The sequence below is a fragment of the Mustela putorius genome, unplaced genomic scaffold (genome assembly GCF_011764305.1).
Source record: "Mustela putorius furo isolate JIRA1106 unplaced genomic scaffold, ASM1176430v1.1 tig00000129_pilon_pilon_pilon, whole genome shotgun sequence".
Classification (NCBI taxonomy): Eukaryota; Metazoa; Chordata; class Mammalia; order Carnivora; family Mustelidae; genus Mustela; species Mustela putorius.
The window spans coordinates 43,283,067-43,304,648 of record NW_025421290.1 but is presented as its reverse complement, the minus strand read 5'-3'; the positions used below and the strand labels follow the sequence as shown (position 1 = coordinate 43,304,648).

The 21,582-nt window shown below is 43.0% G+C and overlaps 1 protein-coding gene across 3 annotated transcripts in view; it reads left to right on the top strand.

Moving 5' to 3' along the window:
- Positions 1-19,677, top strand: part of DDX24 (DEAD-box helicase 24) — a 33,035-nt gene extending 13,358 nt beyond the window's left edge. For all 3 annotated transcript variants that reach the window (XM_045073145.1, XM_045073144.1, XM_004754769.3), the window contains exons 3-9: positions 9,435-9,947; positions 11,003-11,156; positions 11,426-11,941; positions 14,268-14,343; positions 16,072-16,260; positions 17,550-17,679; positions 19,119-19,677. In XM_045073145.1, the coding sequence (XP_044929080.1) occupies positions 9,435-9,947; positions 11,003-11,156; positions 11,426-11,941; positions 14,268-14,343; positions 16,072-16,260; positions 17,550-17,679; positions 19,119-19,399 (1,859 nt within the window). In that variant the 3' untranslated portion in view covers positions 19,400-19,677. The remainder of the gene's footprint in view (positions 1-9,434; positions 9,948-11,002; positions 11,157-11,425; positions 11,942-14,267; positions 14,344-16,071; positions 16,261-17,549; positions 17,680-19,118) is intronic.
- Positions 19,678-21,582: the final 1,905 nt, after the last annotated feature.

Sequence of the window (21,582 nt, the reverse complement as noted above, 5' to 3'; positions counted from 1 at the left end):
AAGTAGACGATCTAGACACTGTGTGCCTTGGGTTTCTAGAAAGGGTGATCAGGAAAATACAGGTGAGATCCTGTAGAAGAATCACGTAGATGGAAGAGTAAGGAAGCCTCGGGAGTGGAAGTAATAGTAAGTTAGAACATTTTCTTCGCATTTAAAATCTGTCATGCACTGTATTAAGTACATCATATTGATGAACTCCGTCCTCAAAATCACTCTGAAATAGGTTGCATTTATTATTATCATCTTACTCATGAGGAAACACAGCCTCACAGACGATAGTATCCCTAAAACAGCAGCTGGAAAGTGGTAGTACCTGGATTCTAGACTAGGTCTGTGTGCTGTTAAGCATTCTGCTACATTGCTTTGGTTTGTGCAGAGGCCTGGAAGTGGGTTTCTGGAAACAGAGCCAAGGTTGTATGAGCCACTGTGGCTAGAACCTCACATTTGGATTCATACCACTGCTCCTTTCAGGCTATCCCAGTGGAATGCTGTGAATCTGCAGGTCCAAGACTCACAAAGACTTTTGGGTCCGTGGACAAGCTGCCACTCCCATACAGATAATGAATATTTCCATCAGCCCCAAAAGATGCTTTGAGTCCCTTTTGAAGCCTCTCTTGGGTCCTGCTCCTTGTTCATCCACAAGGCAACCTCTGATATGCTTTCTATTACTTTGAATTAATTTTCATTTTCCAGCATTTTATATAACGGAATCATACCCTAGGTAGGTACTTTTGAGAGGGGTTGGGTGTTTGGCTCTTTGACCCAGCATGCTTTGAGATTTAACCATGTTACTGCAAGTACCAATAGTTCATTCCTTTTTATTGATAGTTAATATGCTAGTGTATAGATATAATACAGTTTGTTTATTCATCTGTTGATGGATATTTTTGTTCTGTATAGTTTTTGGCTATACAGATAAAACTGTTCATAGGAACAGCTGCTGGCTCTGTTGGTTAAGCCTCTAACTCTTGATTTTAGCTCAGGTCATAATCTCCGTGTCCTGAGATTTATCCTCCTGTCAGACTCTGCACTCAGCATGGAGTCTGCTTAAGATTCTCTCTCCCTTGGGGCACCTAGGTGGCTCAGTTGGTTGAGGGATCTGCCTTTGGCTCAAGTCATGATCCTGGGGTTCTGGGATCGAGCCCCACATTGGCTCCTTGCTTAGCAGAGGGCCTGCTTCTCCTGCTCCCTCTGCCGCTCCCCCTGCTTGTTCTCCCTCTCTGTCAAATAAATAAATAAATAAATAGAATATTTTTAAAAAAAAAAAAAGGCTTCTCTCTCCCTTTACTTCTCCCTCCCCCGTGCCTGTGCACAGTGTTGCCCAGGAGCTCTTTGTCTCTCTCCCTCCCTCTCTCCACCAATCTTCCCCTCCCACACTGTCTCCTCCCAAATAAATAAATAGATAAAATTTAAAAACAAAAAGTACTGTAAATATTGTTGTGTTAGTCTTTGTATGGGTATATGCCTCAGTTTCTTTTGGGTAAAAATACCTGTGGAATAGCTTAAGGTAAATGTAATTTTTTAGGAGTTTCCTAAAGTGATTATAGCATTTTACATACCCACCCAGTTAGAGTTTGAATGGGTCTCTGTCCCTGCTGATACTTGGTATGTTCAGTCTTCATTTTATTTTACTTATTTGTTTGTTTATTTTTTATTTTTTTATTCATATATTTGACAGACCGAGATCCTAAGTAGGCAGAGAGGCAGGCAGGGGGAGGGGGTGGGGGGAGGGAAGCAGGCTCCCTGCTGAGCAGAGAGTCCTATGCTGGGCTCCATCCCAGGACCCTGGGATCATGACCTGAGCTGAAGGCAGAGGCTTTAACCCACTGAGCATCCAGGCGCCCCTTCAGTTTTATTTTAGACTTTTAAACTTTTAGCATGGTTTCCTTGTGGTTTTAATTGATATCTCCCTAATGACTCATTGAGCATCTTTTCAAGTGCCTATTTCTGTATTATTTGGTGGTGTCTTTTCAGTCCTCTTGCCCATTTTTTAATTGGGTTGTTGTTTTCCTATTACTAAATTCATTATATATTCTAGGTATACCCCCTTTATCAGATACATGGTTTATGATTTTTTTCCTCCCAGTCTGTGGCTTGTCTTTTCATTTTCTTTACAGTCTTTCAAAAGATCAGAAGTTCTTTATTTTGATGAAGTTCAAATTATCACAGTCCTTTGTGCAGGTGTGCTTATCTACAAATCCTTTGCCTAGCCCAAGATCACAAAGATTTTCTCCATTGTTTTCTTCTAGAAGTGTTACTAGTTTTAGGTTGTATGTTTCAGTCTTTGATCTTTATTGGGCTTACTTTTGTTTACAGTGAGAAGTGTGGATCAAGAGTTCCTTTTTATTCCCCTGCATACAGACATCCAGCACTGTTTGTTAAAAAAAACAAAAACAAAAACACAAAACTATCCTTTCTCCACTGAATTGCTTTTGCATCTTTTTTGAAAATCAGTGACTATATAGGTGTGGTTCTTTTTCTGGAGTCTTTTTTTTTTCCCTCTTTGATCTACTTGTCTTTTTACATCAAAACTTCACTGTCTTGGATATTGCAGCTTTATTTATTTAGTTTTTTAAAGATTTTATTTATTTATTTGACAGACAAAGATCACAAGTAGGAAGAGAGGCAGGCAGAGAGAGAGAGGAGGAAGCAGACTCCCCGCTGAGCAGAGAGCCCGATGTGGGGCTCGATCCTAGGACCCTGGGATCATGACCCAAGCCAAAGACAGAGGCTTAACCCGGTGAGCCACCCAGGCGTCGATATTGCAGCTTTAGAATAAATTTAAAATCAGGTAGAGTAAGTCGTCTTTGTTCTTTATAAAGTTATTTTGTGCCTGGGTGGCTCAGTGTAGGTTAAGCCTCTGCTTTCAGCTCAGGTCATAATCTCAGTGTCCTAGGGTCAAGTCCCGCATCGGGCTCTCTACTCCGCGGGGAGCCTGCTTCCCTTCCTCTCTCTCCCTGCCTGCCTCTCTGCCTACTTGTGATCTCTCTCTGTTAAATAAATAAAATCTTTGGGGGGAAAAAAGTTATTTTGGCTATTCTAGGTCATTTATGTTTTCATTTGAATTTTGGCTATAGGTCCTTTATGCTTCCATTTGAATTTTAAAATCAAGTTGTCCATTTCTATAAAAAGCCAGATAGTATTTGGATTGAGACTTCTTTGATTATAAAGCAAACTGAGGACAGATGACATCTGGATAATACAGAATCTTCCCATGATTGTAGTATATCTCCCTTTTTTTAGATCTTTAATTTTTTTAGCAGTGTTTTGTAGTTTATACTGTATACACATTTGTTATTAGATTTATCCTTAAATATTTCGTATTTTTGATGCTACTGTAAATGGCAACTTAAAGTTTTCTATTTCAGATTGTTGTTAAATAAAAATAAATAGAAATATGAAGACTATACTGTATATTGACTTTGCGGCCTGCAACTTGGTACCATCAAGTCATTTTTTTTGCTTGTTTGTTCTAAGATTTTTATTCATTTATTTTAGAGAGAGAGAGAAAGAGTGCAAACGGGGAGGGGCAGAGGGAGAGAGAATTCCAGGCCCACTCTCCACTGAGCGTAGAGCCCGACACAGGTCTTGATCTCACAGCCCTGAAATCATGACCCACACCAAAATCGAGAGTCAGATGCTTAACTGACTGAACCATCCATATGCCCCCCATCCCCCACACACTCCCATGAAGTAGTTTCTTAAAGATTGTATCAGGTTTTATATAGTTATCATCCAGTCCACATGCTTTTTGTTTATTTTTATCTTATTGCAGTAAAACCGCCAATACAATTTTGAAGTGGTAGAGTGGACACCATTATTTTGTTCCTGATCTTTGGGGGACAATACTCCATTTTTCATCGTTAAGTATGATGTTAGATGTAGGTTTTTCATAGTTGGGCCTTTATCAGATTGAGGAAATTCTCTTCAGTTCCTAGTTTGCTGAACATTTTTATCAGAAATGGTGGTTTCTGAAATGCTTTTTATGCATTTATTAAGGGTTTTCATTTAGCATCTGTTGATTATGGTGAATTACACTGATTCTGAAATACTAAACTAAACTTACAATCCTGGGATAAACCAAATTTGGTTACAGTGCTATTATTCCATTTATATATTGGATTTGATTTATTAAAGTTTTGTTGATAATTTTTGAATTTCTATTTATGGGATAGTGGTTTGTAGTTTTCTAGTAATGTCTTTGGTTTTTCGAATGAGAGTAATGCAGGCCTTGGAATGACTTTGAAGTATTCTCTTCAGTTTTCTGAAAGAGTTTGTATAGGATTGGTATTTTTTTTCTTCCTTAAATATTTGGTAGATTTCATCTGTGCTTGGATACACTTTGCTTTATAGGGTGGGTTTTAACTTTCAGATTTAATTGCTTCAGTGTATTAGAAGTATTTGTGTCACTTATTTTTTTCTTGAGTGATAGGTTACTTTGCAGTTCCATAAGATTTTATTCTATGTGTTTTGAAGCTCTGTTATATTTAGGTATATAAATGTTTAGGACTGTTACATTCTCTAAATGAATTTATTCCTTTAATTATGAAATGGCCTTCTTTATCCCCAAAGTACTCTTTTTTCTAAAATCTTCTCAATCTGATACTAATGTATCTTTTTTAGCTTTCTTTTGATTAATATTAGCATGGTATGTTTTGCATACTTATTTTTTTTAAGATTATTTTTAAGTAATTTTTACACCCAGTGTGGGGCTCAAATTTACAACCCCAAGATCAAAAGTCACATGCTCTATCAACTGAGCCAGCTAGATGCCCCTCATACTTGTACTTTTAACTTATTCATGTCATTGCATTTTAGGTGGGTTTCTTGGAGCTTCTCAGTTGGTGAACCCATCCTTATGCTGGGATGGTGGTATACCCCCAGTTCCACAGGGACAGAAGCCTTTGGAACCCTTCCAAACCTTGCCTTATGTACCTCTTCATCTGGCTTTCCATCTGAATCCTTTATCATATACTTTATTTTAAACAGACTTGTAAGGGGGAAAAATGGCATTCTTGTAGAGAGCATGTGTTGGGTCTTGGTATTTAATCATTGTGACAGTCTGTCTTTTATTTGTTGAGGTCATACACATTTAATGTGGTTATTGATAATGGTTAAGTTGTAATCTGTTATTTTGTTATTTGCTATACTCTTTCTCCTTTTCACTTTTTTTAGACTGATTATTTTTTGTGATGGCATTTTATATCCTTTATTGATCTTATTAGTTGTAACTGTTGTTACATTTATATACCTAAATCTTTTTTAGTGGTTGTTTTTGGGTTCATAGTATATATCTTTAATGTGATATCTTCAAGTAATAATATATTGTTTTTATATAGTACAAGAATCTTACAAGACTGTATTTCCTTTTCTCCTTTACATTGTGCTTTTTGTTTTACACTTTATATGTGTTAGAAACCCAAAATACGGGCGCCTGGGTGGCTCAGTGGGTTAAGCCGCTGCCTTCGGCTCAGGTCATGATCTCAGGGTCCTGGGATCGAGTCCTGCATCGGGCTCTCTGCTCAGCTGCTCAGCAGGGAGCCTGCTTCCCTCTCTCTCTCTCTACCTGCCTCTCCATCTACTTGTGATCTCTCTCTGTCAAATAAATAAATAAAATCTTTAAAAAAAAAAAAAAAAAAGAAAGAAACCCAAAATACACATTTGACAAAGTACAGCATCCTCTCTTGGTTAAAACTCTTAATAGTTTAGGGATAGAGGGCACATACCTCAATATCATAAAAGCCATCTATGAAAAACCCACAGCAGATATCATCCTCAATGGGAAAAAACTGAGAGCTTTTCCCCTGGGGTCAGGAACACCGCAGGGATGTCCACTGTCATCACTGCTATTCATCATAGCACCAGAAGTCCTAGGCTCAGCAGTCAGACAAAAAGAAATAAAAGGCATCCAAATCAGCAAAGAAGAAGTCAAGCTCTCACTCTTTGCAGGTGATACGATACTTTATGTGGAAAACCCAAAGACTTTGTCCCAAAACTGCTAGAACTCCTATAGGAATTCAGTCAAGTGTCAGGATATAAAATCAGTGTACAGAAAACAGTTGCATTTCTATACACCAACAGCAAGACAGAAGAAAGAGAAATTAAGGAGTCGATCCCATTTACAGTTGCACCCAGAACTGTAAGATACCTAGGAATAAATCTAACCAAAGAGGCAAAGAATCTCTACTCAGAAAACTATACAATACTTATGAAAGAAATGGAGGAAGACACAGAGAAATGGAAAAACATTCCATGTTCATGAACTGGATGAACAAATATTGTGAAAATCTACAACAAATGTTGTGAAAATCTAGAGCAATCTACACATTTAATGCAATCTCTATCAAAATACCATCAGCATTTTTTCACAGAAACGGAACAAATAATCCTAAAATTTGTGTGGAACTGGAAAAGACCCTGAATAGCCAGAGGAATGTTGAAAAAGAAAAGCAAAGCTGGTAACATCACAGTTTCGGACTTCAAGCTCCATTAAAAAGCTGTAATCATCAAAACAGTATGGCACTGGCACAAAAACAGACACATAGATCAGTGGAACAGAATAGAGAGCCCAGAAATGGACCCTCAACTCTATGGTCAGCTAATCTTCGACAAAGCAGGAAGGAATGTCCTATGGTAAAAAGAGTCTCTTTAACAAATGGTGTTGGGAAACTTGGACAGCCACATGCAGAAGAATGAAACTGGACCATTTCCTTATAGCACATATAGAAATAGACTCAAAATGGACAAAAGACCTCAGTGTGAGACAGGAATCCATCAAAATCCTTGAGAATACAAGCAGCAACCCCTTCGACTTCAGTAACAGCAACTTCTTCCTAGACACATTGCCAAAGGCAAGGGAAGCAAAGACAAAATGAACTGGGACTTCATCAAGATAAAAAACTTAAACAGCAAAGGAAACAGAAAACCAAAAGGCAACTGACAGAATGGAAGAAGATATTTGCAAGTGACATATCAGATAAAGGTCTAGTATCCAAAATCTGTAAAGAATTTATGATAATCAGTACCAAAAAAAAAAAAATCCAATCAAGAAATGGGCAGAATGGGAAGCCTGGGTGGGTCAGTCATTAAGTATCTGCCTTCAGGTCAGGTCACGATCCCAGGGTCCTGGAATTGAGGCCCTCATCAGGCTCCCTGCTCGGCTGGAGGCCAGCTTCTCCCTATCCCACTCCCCTTGCTTGGGTTCCCCCTCTCACTCTCTCTCTGTCCAATAAAAAAATCTTTTTTAAAAAAGTGGGCAGAAGACACGAACAGACATTTCTGCAAAGAAGACATCCATATGACCAACAGACACTTGAAAAAGTCCTCAACATCACTCAGTATCAGGAAAAATCAAAACCACAGGGATATACCACCTCACAGCAGTCAGAATGACTAAAATCAAGATGTCAGGAAACGACAGATGTTGGTGGGGATGTGGAGAAAGGGGAACCTCCTACACTGTTGGTGGGAATGCACACTGGTGCAGCCATTCTGGAAGCAGTATGGAGGTTCCTCAAAAAGTTGTAAACAGAGCTACCCTATGACCCAGCAATTGCACTACTGGGTATTTACCCCAAAGATAGGTAGTGTTCCAAAGGGGCATCTGCACTGCACTGTTTATAGCAGCAATGTCCACAATAACCAAACTATGGAAAGAGCCTAGGTGTCCATCAACAGATGAATAGATAAAGAAGATGTGGTGTATATATTCAGTGGACTATTACGCAGCCATCAAAAAACAGGTATCTTGCCATTTGTAATGATGTGGATGGAACTAGAGGGTGTTATGCTAATCAAAATAAGTCAATCAGAGAAGACGGTTACTATATGACCTTACTAATATGTGGAATTTGGGAAGGCAGAGGACCATAGGGGAAGAGAGGAAAAAATGAAGCAAGATGAAACCAGAGAGGGAGACAAACCACAAGAGACTCAATCTCAGGATACAAACTGAGGGTTGCTGGAGAGGAGATGGGCAGGAAGGATAAAGAGGCTGGGTGATGGACATTGGAGAGGGTATGTGCTATGGTGACTGCTGTGAATTTTTAAGACTGATGAATCACAGAGCTGTACCCCTGAAACAGATAATACAGTGTATATTAATAATAAGTTTTTAAAAATCCAAAATACATTTTTATGTTTAATAATTTTTAGTTTAAACTTAAATAATATGATTTAAGAAAAATCTTTCATATTTACCCATGTTACCATGACTGTTTCTGGTAGTCTTTATTTGTGCAGATCCACAATTTCATCCGGTAGCATCTTTTGTATGGAAGACTCCTTTAGTACTTCTTATAGTTCAGGTTTGCTGATGGATAAATTATTCAGCTTTTGGGTGCTTAAATGTCTTTATTTTGCATTTGTTTTGAAAGGAATTTTTGCTAAGTAGACAGTTGAAGATTGTCTTTTTTTTTTCAGGTCTTCAAATGAAGATGTAGTAATGTCTTCTAGCTTTGATGGTTTTTGATAAAAAGTACTGTTTTATCTAAAGTGTTAAGGGTCTGTTTTGCTCTCTTTTTTTCTTATGCTTATTTTTTTGTGGGCTTTTTTTTTTTTTAACTGAGATCTCATTTTCCTTTGAAGATTATTTGTGAGAACTCTCTTCTTAATAGGTTTTAAAAAAAGAAGTTTTTATTTGAGAGCGAGCAAGAGATCAAATTGGGGAAGAAGCAGGGGGAGAGGGAGAGAGAGGATCCCTTCAGTGGACCCTGTGCTGACTTGGGGCTCAATCCCATGAAACCAGGCCAAAACCAAGAGTCAAGAAGCTCAACGGACTGAGCCACCCAGGTGCCCTTTGTGAGAATTCTTTGAGGTTTCTTCCTCCAGAGATCACTAATTTGCTTTTGTTGAGGACGTAACTTTGGAACTACTATAAATTCTCGACTTGAATTGTTTTGTTTGTTTGTATTAACTACCCAGAAGATGTGAATTTGGACTTCATATACATTCAAAGATCAGTTTGAAAATGTTCAAGCATAGATAAAATTGTGCTAATTTTAGGTTTTCTCAAAAACTAAGAAAATTATCCTCTACTCCCATCTTGTCCACCTAGGAAATTAGAGATTTCCGTTCCCTATACTAATGTGGTAGTGTATGTTACAGCAATGACAAAAAACACAAAACTTGTCTATTTCTAGAGTTTCAGTGCTTGGATTTTGTGTGTAGTTTATATTGGTGATATCAGGCCTCAGTGCTTGTCTGCTAGACTTTTTCTCAAGCTCTTAATTATAGATACCCGCTGTTTGCAGTGCTGTCAGGAAGCCTCTGCTGAGTGTAGGAGCTTTGGGTTGTTTGGGGTAGCACTCGGCTATATTCTTTATATTCTTTACCCAGAATAAGGGCCCCTTATTCTGGGTAAAGAAAGAAGCCCAAACAGAAAGTATGTGTATTTATTGATTCACACTGTTTTTGTTTTCTGTTTTACTTCTAAGGAAGTGGAAAAACTCTTGCCTTTGCCATTCCAATGATCCATGCAGTGCTCCAGTGGCAGATGAAGAAGAAGCCTACTTCAGCTCCAAGTGACACAGGAGCAGTACCTGGTGAGACTAGAACTGAGGCGACAACAGAGTCTGGAGTTCCGCCTGATGAGATTGGAGTTAAGGGCGAAGTCCTGCCCAGTGAAGCTGGAGTGAAGGCTACAGCACCACCCAGCAAGGTCAAGTCCGGAGCTGCTGTCCCTGACCAGGTGCTGCCCTTCTGTGATGGTGATGCTGGTGAAGGACCTTCTTCTCTGGTGAGGGAGAAGGCCATCCCCAAACAGGATGAAGACAAAGAGGAAAAGCTTGATGAAGAGGAGACTGGAAGGTTGAAGCAAGAGTTGGATGGCAAAATTGCCACCTGTAAAGCACATCCAAAGCGCCCTCTGCTTGGGCTGGTTCTGACTCCCACTAGAGAGCTTGCTGTCCAGGTCAAGCAACATATTGATGCTGTGGCCAAGTTTACAGGTGAGGTTTAATTCCATTTAATAAATACTTCTGAGAGGATCTTAGAATCTGGGGTGGCAAAGGTGAATAAGCTATGGCTCCTGCCCTCTAGGGGAAATCTTTCTCACCTGCCAGAGAATTAAGCCTTACAGAAAATTGTTTGAGTTAACACTTTCTCAGTTCTCCCAAGGATGGCACATAGCTTATGCCACTTGAGATGCATAAGAAGTTAGTTTATTGGATATGATGGATGCTTAAGGCAGGGGTTGGCAAAGTACTTCTTTTTGTAAATAAAGTGTAGCCTCACCCATTTGTTAATAACATAGTGTCTGTGGCTGCTTTTGCACTACCAAGGTAGAATGAAGTAAAGTTAGTAGTGACAGATTTAGCTCACAAGGCCAAAATGCTTATATTGACCTTTAAGAAAGTGTATGCCAACCTCTGCCTTGGGGTACTAGAACTTACTCTCTCAGGGAATTCCTTTCGGGAAGGGCTGCACAGTGAGAATTTTATCTTTAAAATAAAAGCAACAGTTACTTACCAAGCTTCTGCTATATGCCAGGCGCTTTGCTAAGCACTTTGCTGACATGATCCTGTGTTTTCTTTCCACATTGGATACCTTGAGAATCTGTTCTCCATCAGAGAACAGAACAGACAGTTGGCATTAGAGGAGGTTCATCTTAATTCTTATTGAAGGGGATGGGCAGGGCTTTCTAGGGAGGTGTTGTCACAGCTGCAGAGTGAGCTCATTCCCAGCACTGTGGTGCAGTATTGCTTAGTTTTCCTGGAACTTTGGGTAAATATGCCTGGGTTCAAATCCAGCTCTTCTATTGTTGATAAAGGGGAAGGATTAAGAAGAAATGAGGTTGGGGAAGTAGGCAAGGCCCAGATCTAGGAGTAGCGCAGAGAATCAGGCTAGGCCCACTTTTTAGCCTTCTACTCTTCCCCGCCCCCACAAAGGGGAACTGTCCTGGTGATTGATTGCCTTTGCCAATCTGGGGGTGCCTGTCCTAGTTGTGGCAGAAAATACACAGCCAAACTGGATAACAGGGTCTTTTATATTCTGTGTGTTGTAGGAATTAAAACTGCTATTTTGGTTGGTGGAATGTCAGCGCAGAAACAGCAGAGGATGCTAAACCGCCAGCCGGAGATTGTGGTTGCCACTCCGGGCCGGCTGTGGGAGCTAATTAAAGAAAAGCACCCTCATTTGAGCAACCTTAGGCAGCTCAGGTAAGTGACAGTACTTCCCCTTTCCCTTTCACTCCCTTCTCTGTTGTGGGCCTGAGGTAGCACCATAGCGTACGCACTACCTTCTCCTGTCACTAAGTGCCATGGTGTGGTACCAGCTGGACTTTGGCCTCTAGAAAGCTGGGCATGAGGGGATGGAGTCCCTCCTGGTGGTGATGTGTGTATGTCTTTGTGTGTTGGGGGTGAAGTTGGTAGTTGAGTGTGCTGTGGAAATGACTCCTCAGGTTATGTGGGTCTCTCTGCATCTGCAGGTGTCTGGTGGTCGATGAGGCTGATCGGATGGTTGAGAAAGGCCACTTTGCTGAGCTCTCTCAGCTGCTAGAGATGCTCAGTGACTCCCAGTACAACCCAAAGAGACAGACGCTTATTTTTTCTGCCACACTGACCCTGGTACATCAAGCTCCTGCTCGAATCCTTCATAAGAAGCATATAAAGAAAATTGACAAAACTGCCAAACTTGACCTCCTCGTGCAGAAGATTGGCATGAGGGGCAAGCCCAAAGTCATTGACCTGACCAGAAATGAGGCCACAGTGGAGACACTGACAGAGACCAAGATTCATTGTGAAACGGATGAGAAAGACTTATATCTGTATTACTTCCTGATGCAGTATCCAGGCCGCACCTTAGTGTTCGCCAACAGTATCTCCTGTATCAAACGCCTCTCTGGGCTCCTCAAAGTCCTGGATATCATGCCACTGACCCTACATGCCTGCATGCACCAGAAGCAGAGGCTCAGAAACCTGGAGCAGTTTGCCCGTCTGGAAGAGTAAGTCAGGCCTGTACCCAGAGCCCAGTTTCTAGTCATTAGATCAAGGTTGCCAGGATGGGGAGATGATGGGAAGCTGCCTTCTGACATGGAGGTCTTATCAGTAGATGGTAGCCCTTTTTTGCACATCATGAGCAGGCTTACTCTTATCTGATGCATTTGGTTGCTGATAATGCCCAACAGAAACTCTCTTATTAATGAGTAACGGTGACAATAATACATGTTAACAATAGAGTAAGTATCATGTTGACATTTTAGATACGTTATCACGTTCATTCAGTTCTAGCATCTTTGAGAGGAAACAGAATAGATTTATTGTTAAGAACACAGACTGGAACCAGACTGCTTGAGATTAAGACCTTGGCTGTGCCACTGTCTTAACACAAATTACGTCAGTGTGTTCCATTTTTCTCATAATTAGTGTAATAGAATGATAGTAGAAGCTAATTGAGAGGGTTAGTTAGGAAGAGTAAGGGAATTTATACATATAAAGCATTTAGAACAAATGTTTAGCCCACAGTAGGTACTTGCTAAATGTTTTAATACTATGTAGCATATATTGTCATCATTTTCATTTCATAAGAGTAAGATCTAGAAAAGCTAATCAGCTTGCCCAAGATTTCTTAGCCTGAAAATGTCAGAGCACCCTCGGCCTCAGACCGATCAGACCCAGAGCTCTTGCTTTGTCCTGCTATGCTGCCACTGTGCATCTCCTTTTGGGCGCAATGATGCTCACCAGTGTGCATATTGTCAGGATATGGAAAAATTGAGGTCAAATGTAGATTGACTTTTGCCCTGTGTTTTGTCAGGTTACAGAGTGATTAATTTCTAGAACAAATGTCTGGTTTACCTCCCTTGGAATATTGCTAGGTAGAAGTTAGTGGTTTATATGGTGTCTAAATGGTGGTGTTTGTCTAATTGGATGGGGGACCCCAAATGTGGGGCAACAATCTGGTAGAAGCCAAGGTGCTGGCATTGAAAGAATTCACCTGAGGCAGAACAAAGGAGATGGAAGTTTATTGACTATACCACAAGGGAGTGGGCAAGCAGGACAGCAGAGGAGAGGCTTTCTGCAGTGAGGCAGTGGATGGGGCTCTTTCTAAAGGGGGAAGATGAGGAATTATGGCCATGTACGGAATTCTCCCTTTCTTGGTAACTGCCTAGTTGTAAGTAGCCTATTGGTCAGTTAGGGCCTGTGGGTATTTTGAGGTGGGTCCCCTGATGGGTCTGTCTGTATTCAGCCAGGTGGTAGCTGTGGGCCCTTTCTTTCTACATTCCATTCCTCAAGCCTGTTTGCCTGCAAATGGCCTCTACATTTTATTCAATCAGGAGATGGGAAACTATGGCCCATGGGCTAAATCAAGTAGTTTTATTGGAAGACAGCAAGACCCATTTATGTATTGTCTGTGGCTACTTTTGCAGTAGCAGAGTTGAGTAGTTTCAACAGAAACTTACCACTTTCAAAGCCCAAAATAATTTATGGTCTGGCCCTTTATAAAAAAAGTTACTGCTTTTGACTTAGAGCAGTAGTTGAATATTTTAAAAACTTGCATTCTTCAGCCCGACCTCAGAAATATAGGGAGCAGGGATTCTGAAGAGCCCAGAATCTCAAGTTTTGAAGACACAGATCAGGTGCTTTTGACTTTTCTTGAACTACACATACATTAAGAAATTTATGAGTGTTTACTGGAAACCAGGAACCGTTGTAGGTAATAGAACAGTGAGTAATGCAAAGTCCTTGCTGTTACAGGGTTTACGTTCCAGTGGAGGGAGATCATAAATTGAAAAGCAAGTAATGTAGTTTGTCAAGTGGTGCTGAGTGCTGAGGAGTGAAGTTGTGCAGGGAGTTGTGCAAAAGCGGGGTCAGGGAGGTTTCCCTGAGAGGCAGGGGTTACAGCAGAGTGTGGACAAAGCAAGGAAACATGAATGTCTGAGGAAGCCTTGTAGGGCCTCTGGTGTAGCAAGTGCAGAAGCTTAGAGGCCAGAGCATATTTGACAAATTGGAAAGAAAGCGAGGATGTCTGTGTGACTGGAGGGAAGTGAGTAGGAGGGTGATAGAAAATGAGGTCACTGACGTAGATTATGTATGACCTCATTTAATTTACTGGCGGTGGTCTTTTATTACTGGCAGAGGGTGGCTGGTTGACTGTGGCCAGTGAGACCCAGCTTTGGATCCTGGCTCCACAAGTGAATAGACATGTTTGTGCCTTGGGAAGTTAATCTCTCTGAGCCTCAGTTGCTTCATCTGGCATACTCAAGAGGTGGTAAGAATCTGATTAATGATAGCTATTAGTTATTATTAATGAACTTCGTCTCTCTACCACAGTTGTGTCCTCCTGGCAACAGATGTCGCAGCTCGGGGCCTGGATATTCCTAAAGTCCAGCATGTCATCCATTACCAGGTAGGGGCATTAGGGAATTTGTTGCATCGAATGGGGGATTTTTCAAGCAAATGTTTGGGTAGGGAGGAGTGGGAGGGAGAAGAATTATTAGTCCCAAGGCCTCATGCCGCAGAGTACCACTGGCATCTGGTTTCTTATCATCTCTGGTTTCAGTGTCATTGTAAACTGGGAGTGATGATGCTGCCTAACCCTTGGGGTTACTGTGAGAATTAAATGAGCTCCTGCTGATGAAACCCCTAGCACAGTGTTAAATATTCAGTAAGATATGGTTATTCTGACATTATTAATTCATTTCTAATCCCTCACGCTTTAAAAATCTTTCAGGGTGTAAGGGCGCCGCCCGGGCAGCTCAGTCAGTTGGGCATCCAATTCTTGGTTTTGGCTCAGGTCATGATCTTATGGGTCATGAGGTCAAGCCAGTGTGGGGCCCTGAGCTCAGTGGGGAGTCTGCTTGAGGATTCTCTCCCTCTACCCCATCCCCCAAGCACACTCTCTCTGTCTCTCCAATAAATAAATCTTCAAAAAAATCTTCCAGGGTACCAGTTCAGTTAGCAAATCTTTCTTCCTCCTTTTTGGGGAAGAGGCTGGACCAGTCTTCGTGGGAGATATCCACATGAACAAAATACAGTCTTAGCCCCTGAGAAGTATCAGCCCAACTAAAGGAGATGAGATGACCACAGCCATCATTTAAGGCAGAAGATATTAGAAAGTTGCAAAATATAATGGGAGAGAGTGGTAACTTCGAGTTTGGGAAGTTGGAAAGGGCTTTCTAAAAGATGCTTTGCATTTAAGGATGGGGAGGATCTGGGCATGTAGAGGTGGAAGGGAAGGAGGAGGGCATGTGGAAGTGGGAAGTTGGCTGCAGTGGGGGATTATGTGATGAGAAGAAAGTGAAAAATGGCCAATAGACCGCATTTCTAGCACCATTTTGAACAGTTAAGTGCTTAGAGCTGCGTTGGAAGTGGTTGTGTTCACCTAGGCTCAGTGGAAAAGACTGCTCTTGGTTGGCATGTGCCGCGGGTACAGGGGAGGGAGGGATTGTCGCACCCGTGCCACACCCGTGCATAATATATCCAGCATATCTTAGAGTAGAAGCAGTGGAGCCTAAGGGTTAGCGTGGTCTTTGCAGCTGGACTGCTTCAGGTCAGATCTTGGCTCCGCTATTTAATTCCTCAACCTAGGGGGAATTGCTTAACATCTCTTGTATGTCAGTTTCCTTGTCCATAATGTGGATAATCATGAAAGCACTTCGTGTTACTATTTGGGAGGAAAAAGTGCATGTAGAGTGCTTGGAATTGCCTGGCCCATTGTAATCACTCAGTAAATGTTCATTGTAATTACCATGCTCAGTCATTCATGTTGAGTTAATGAAGAATCAGTGGAGTTGCTTTAGTTAGAGTGGGAATTACGGTCAGAGCTTTGACTCACGAAGATTGGAGTGGCAGCTTTGGGCTGGGTCAAGCAGAATGGGAAAGACTAGAGATGAAATAAGTGATTGTCACTGTTCTGCTGAACAGTGTTCTTCGGACACCTGAAACTAGGGCAGAGGGCACGGGAGGGCAGACGCTGCACAGTGAATGGGCTGAAGAATTAGGACTGAGGGAAAAGGGCTGGATCTGTCCACAGTGTTAGAGAGGTTTCTAGCTGCCTAACTCGGGGAAGCTGGTCCTGAGGGGAAGAATACTGTTTGGTGATAACCGTGCATTGATGTCCTGGTTACTCTGGCAGGTCCCACGCACCTCGGAGATCTATGTCCACCGAAGTGGTCGAACGGCTCGTGCCACTAATGAAGGCCTCAGCCTGATGCTGATTGGGCCTGAGGATGTGATCAACTTTAAGAAGATTTACAAAACCCTCAAGAAAGATGAGGACATCCCACTGTTTCCTGTGCAGACTAAGTACATGGACGCAGTCAAGGTAAAAAGAAAAGTTAAAAATCTAGTACTCATGAGGGAAGGGATCATGCTGTGCCTTCAGACCTGCTGTGAGGCTCTGGCAGTAGGACCCTTGGAAATTAAGGGTTCTGCCAACAGCTGAATAGGGAGATTTGTTTTTTAAAAAAGTGGTTGGGGAGGGAGAAAAACAAAATGGAGGGAATGGGGGCACTGTAGGTGGGAGAAGGGAGACAGGTGAGTGGTCAGAAACACAAGGAGTTTCCTCTTGAGCCCTTTCTTCACTGCCTACCCGTGGAGCCTCCACTACCACCATCTCCCTCCACTGGACAAGGACATTGTGGCTGCCTGGACATCAGTGGTTGTAGGGAAGTAAGGTCAGCTTGTCTGCTGAGGCAGATACTAAAGCTTTGTCACATCCCTGAAGCAAATGGCAGTAATTCTACCGTTGTGGTTTTGTTTTAACTCAGCATTCAGTGGAGTAGCTGCTGCCGACTATGGGCCACCGTGTGTCAGGTACCAAAGCCAGGTGGGTTTTCCTCCAGAGAGGTCCACTGGCTTGTGAGGGAGGCTGAGCCCATGCTGAATTTCAGGTACAAACAGAGCACCATGGGACTGGTGGAGATTATGCTTATATTGGTAGGAGGCAAGGTTTCCTCCAAGCCTCCTGCATATGGAGAGGTGGAAAGGAGATGGAATTCCAGGAAATGAGGGAGCAAAAGCATGGAACAGGTCAAGGACTCCTGGCTCCTCTGACTTAAAAGGAGTATTCGCCATGCGGGAAAATATGATGAAGAGAGGAGCTTGGAAGGATGGAGAGGACAGAGAATTCCCATTAGTAAGGAGTGTTGGGAGGTACTCTTCGCTTGTCATGGCTCCTTTCCCCACACTACAGTATCTCGTCCATTTTACCCGTGTTTCCATTCATTGCGGTCTGACCCCAGCACCCTTGAGCAGGAGAGTTGAAATGTTTTTGGCAAGGACAACATGGAAGGAGAAGGAAGGTGGTTCTGTGAGTTTGTGGTCCCTGTGATCAGTCACAGTGTGGCTCTAACTTGGGGCTGTTGGGGTGTGTCAGGGTCCTAGCTCGGCTATGCTAACTATCTGTGGTGTCTAGGGAAGAGTTCTCTTTGGACACCTGTAAATTGGCGTCCAACCGAGGTGGGCTTCCCACAGGTGGGGCTCTTCAGGTTTATCATTTGGAAAGCTGGCTCTTGTGATTTCGTTTGTATACACTCATGTAATGGTTGCTCTCACTGCTTTTATTCTGAGGCCTGAGCGCTGTCAAATGAATACTCTATTCCCTTCCCCCAGGAACGAATCCATTTAGCTCGACAGATTGAGAAGGCCGAATATCGGAACTTCCAGGCTTGTCTGCACAACTCTTGGATTGAACAGGCAGCAGCCGCCCTTGAGATTGAGCTGGAAGAAGAGATGTATAAGGGTGAGTGGGCTGGATTCCGGGACTTGAAGACATTCAGCATTTTTCATTTTTTTTTTCCTTCAACTTTTATCCTATTGGAACTTCGCCAGTTCCATAGGTCCTGTTAAAATCAGCAGGATGCCTTTTCCTTTGTGACAGGCCTTACTCTCAGATGACCCTACCATCTTTGACTTTGTTGCCTCTGTCTTATTTGTCAGGAGCTTCAGCTGCTTCCCTCATGTGGAAAGGTAGTGACATCAGGGGTAGGCTGTGCGGCCAGTGCTGGTCCATCCACTTAACTGGCTGTGTGACGAGGTCGAGCTCCTTAATCTCGCTTTTATACCTAGGCTGTCATATATAAGATGCAGGTCATAATGTTCCTGCCTCATGGGGTTATTGCAAAAGATGGCTTGAATTGATGTATATAAAGTGCCTTAATCAGTACCTGGCAAATGGAAGGATTTGATACATTTTAAGTTATTATTTATGATCATTATTGTTTCTACTACACCAGTCATCATCTCATCTGACTTCTATGGCCTCATGACATGAACAGAGCAGGAATTATCATTCTTTTACATATGGAAACTTTGAGGTTCATGGAAGAGAAGCTGTTTGTGCAGGGAAATAGCTCCATTACCAGGCCTTTACTGAAGCCCGACTCTGAACCTGGGCAAGAGCCTAGGGATTCAGGGATGAATCTCTGTGGTCCCTGCTCGAGGAAGGCTCTTGAATCTAAAAAGTGGTGGAATAAGATCTTAAACTGATAACCAAAGTAGATCCGGTATTCTTTCCATCCCACAGTTGGGCAGCCCACCTGAGGTGTTGGCATCTCAGTGCCAAAGCCAACAAATTCAGAAGCTGACAAGTGTCTGCTTAGTATGGAAGCTGGGAACCAGACCAGTGGGCGTGGTGACGATGAGCTGTTCCCCCTGATAACTCAAGCTTGGGGCCCTTTGGCTGTGCCCACCTCTACAGGTGCAGTCACAGTGCTGGTGGGGAGGGGTAGGAGAGCTGGGCTCCCAGACGGTGTTCACAGTCTCCCGGGGTCTTTGTACCTGTCGAGTCACCATACCCCGACTAGCAAGTAGCAGTTGGGTGGGTCATAGGAAGAAAACCGATCTTCCAGTCAGGAGCCTTGGATTCTAATCTGTTTGACAGCAACTAACTAACTAACAGCTAGTTAGTTAGCTCTGTGACCGTCAGCAAGTGCCCTCGAGTAAAATGGGAGGTCATTCCTGTGTTAGAGGCTTTTTTTTTGAGGAATGAAGGATATAATGGCCCTGAGTATCCCTCCCCAGCTATGTTAGAAGTTAGCCAATACTAGCTTCTCTAGAGAACTTTTGAACCTTGATTCCTCAAGAGTTCCAAAACATTTTCCATCGCAAGTATCCATCAAGGGAAACAAAAAGTTTCCACAAATTATAGCAAATATGGTCTGTTCTATATTGTGTCTTAAGGAAGAAAAACTGACCAACAAGAAGAGCGTAGGAGACAAAAGCAGATGAAGGTCCTGAAGAAGGAGCTGCGCCATTTACTCTCCCAGCCCTTGTTCAAAGAGGACCTGAAAACGAAGTATCCAACTCAGTCTGGCAAGCTGCCCACACTCATGGCTACCCCAAGAAATGGTGAGTCTGCTTTGAGCTGCCTCGCCAAACAGAAGAAGAAGAAGAAGAAGAAGAAGCCGCCGCCAAAAGAGCAGCAGCAGGAACAACCTCAGCCAAGTACAAGTGCAGATTAACTAGATTAACTGCCCTCCAGGTCCGTCTGTTAGTGACGGCACGTTGTTTCTCTTCTCTGGTTTTGTGGATAATCTTCCCACTTTGCCTTTCACGCCGCTGTCAACCCCGATTACAAAAACCCTCTTCCGTACCAGCCCCCATTGCAAGAGAGCCCTCATGCACATTTGTGTCTTGGAGAAAGAATTCTGTGCAGCAGCTTATATCTTTCTGTATTCCAGTGTGTATAGGCTTCTTGTATGTTCAGCTTGTTTTTGTTAATTAAAAATAGTCAGAACCAGTGTGTTATCCAGAGTTTTTAGCCAGATATAGCTGTCCTATCCTCTGGTGGCAGGTTGCACAAGGGGTTCACGTAGGGTACATCTCATCCCATTGGATAGTGGGGATGGAGCTTTGGGTCTTCGCTTGTGTTCTGCTTTTCTCCACGGCACTCCACTAAAAGCTCTTGAGCTCTCTGCCATTCACATTCTCTTGTCTGAGCCACGCTGCCGGGTGGGTAGGGAAGAGGTTGCGTCCTTGGGTTCAAGAGAACACCGGCTTCCTTAACATCAGAGCGGTCTGTAGGGAAGCCAGTGACCGTGTGCAGAGTCTGGCATTGTGAGGCACTTGGGATCTGGTGCTAGCCAGTTTCTGCAGCCTTGTCTCCCTTCCCCTCCTCTTGTGTCCGAAGTGGTGGTTTTCCACAGTCCCATGTGCTCTTTCTCTTGTCCTGAGCCTTTATACAAGCTTTCCCCTCTGCCTGCTTGCCTTTTTCCTCATCCTTGAGCACATATTCCCTAGGTCGCCAAGCCTCCAGGAGGGCACAGTGCCCATAGTAGTTGTGCTTACCCTTGCTGTAGCACTTGGCAGACTGTATTGTCTAAGCTCCTTGACAGCATAGGCTGCTTTATTAGCCCTTGTAGCCCTTGGGCTTAGGTCAGGGCATGATGTAAATGTGTGCTGAGGTAATAAGTGACCTCTTGGTGTCCCATCTGCCCCCTCCCCCAACCCAGATTTCTCTAGGTAAGTCTAGGTGAGTAGCCACAATTGCTGGAGAAGCATACATTTCTTCACAGCTAAGTCTGGATTTCTAAACACATATCCCCTTGACTTCATCGTTGGCAAGGTTGGCAGGATGGCAGTAGTGTTCCCTCAGCCCCTCTGGGTAAATACAGTTGGACAGACTCAGGTGTCCTTGAACGCTGATGAAGTACCAAGCACTGTTAGGCATTTTCATCTGTTTCATCATTTAGTTTCTTTTCTTTTTTTTTTTTTAAAGATTTTATTTATTTGACAGAGAGAGATCACAAGTAGGCAGAGAGGCAGGCAGAGAGAGAGGGAAGCAGGCTCCCTGCTGAGCAGAGAGCCCGACGCGGGGCTCGACCCCAGGACCCTGAGATAATGACCTGAGCCGAAGGCAGCGGCTTAACCCACTGAGCCACCCAGGCGCCCCCATCATTTAGTTTCTAACAGGCCTCTGAAATACAAGTCCTAATACCTTTTTGTAGTTGAGAAAGTTGACACTGAGTGATGTAGACTTGCCTCAGATCACAGAGCGGCCAAGTGGCAGGCCTGAGATTAAAACCGTGGGTATTTCCTTGTGGGCATGTTCAGAAAACTGCTTCAGTCTTAAAAGGACAGCAGTGTTGTCAAGGAATGTCTCCCCAGGGTCACCAGTGACCCAGGGAGGACAATGAAGTAGAAAACAATCCTAGTCTGTGAGATCATTTCTTGGGTGACAGCTGGTGGAGCTGCGGTGGTAGGGGACTCACCATTATCCAGAGGATACAGTGGCAGTTTGAGCAGCCTTCAGGAACCTTAGCAGTACCTGAGTCATGAGAGGCCTGAGGCTACTGGTTACAGGCCAGACAGACCCACTGATGTCTGTTGACATGCAGCCCTCGTTGTTTAACAGCACATGCTCTTATTTTTTTGCAGGGCAAGTCCTATGTTAAGGAGAGTTAGTTTTAAAGCTAAGGGTAGCATCCTTGGCAGTTCTATTCTTTGACCTGATGATGTAAAGCTTTGGTGAGTCCTGTGGTTTCTTTGGTATCTCAAGCCCAAAGGCAGAAGTTCCTGAGTATCTGGATCTTCCACAAAACGAGAACCCGCTCTCTGCTAATCCACTCATACACATAAGCCCCATGGGAGAGAGGTGATCTTCAGTGCATGTCAGATACCAAATACTAAGAAACCGGGACAAAGG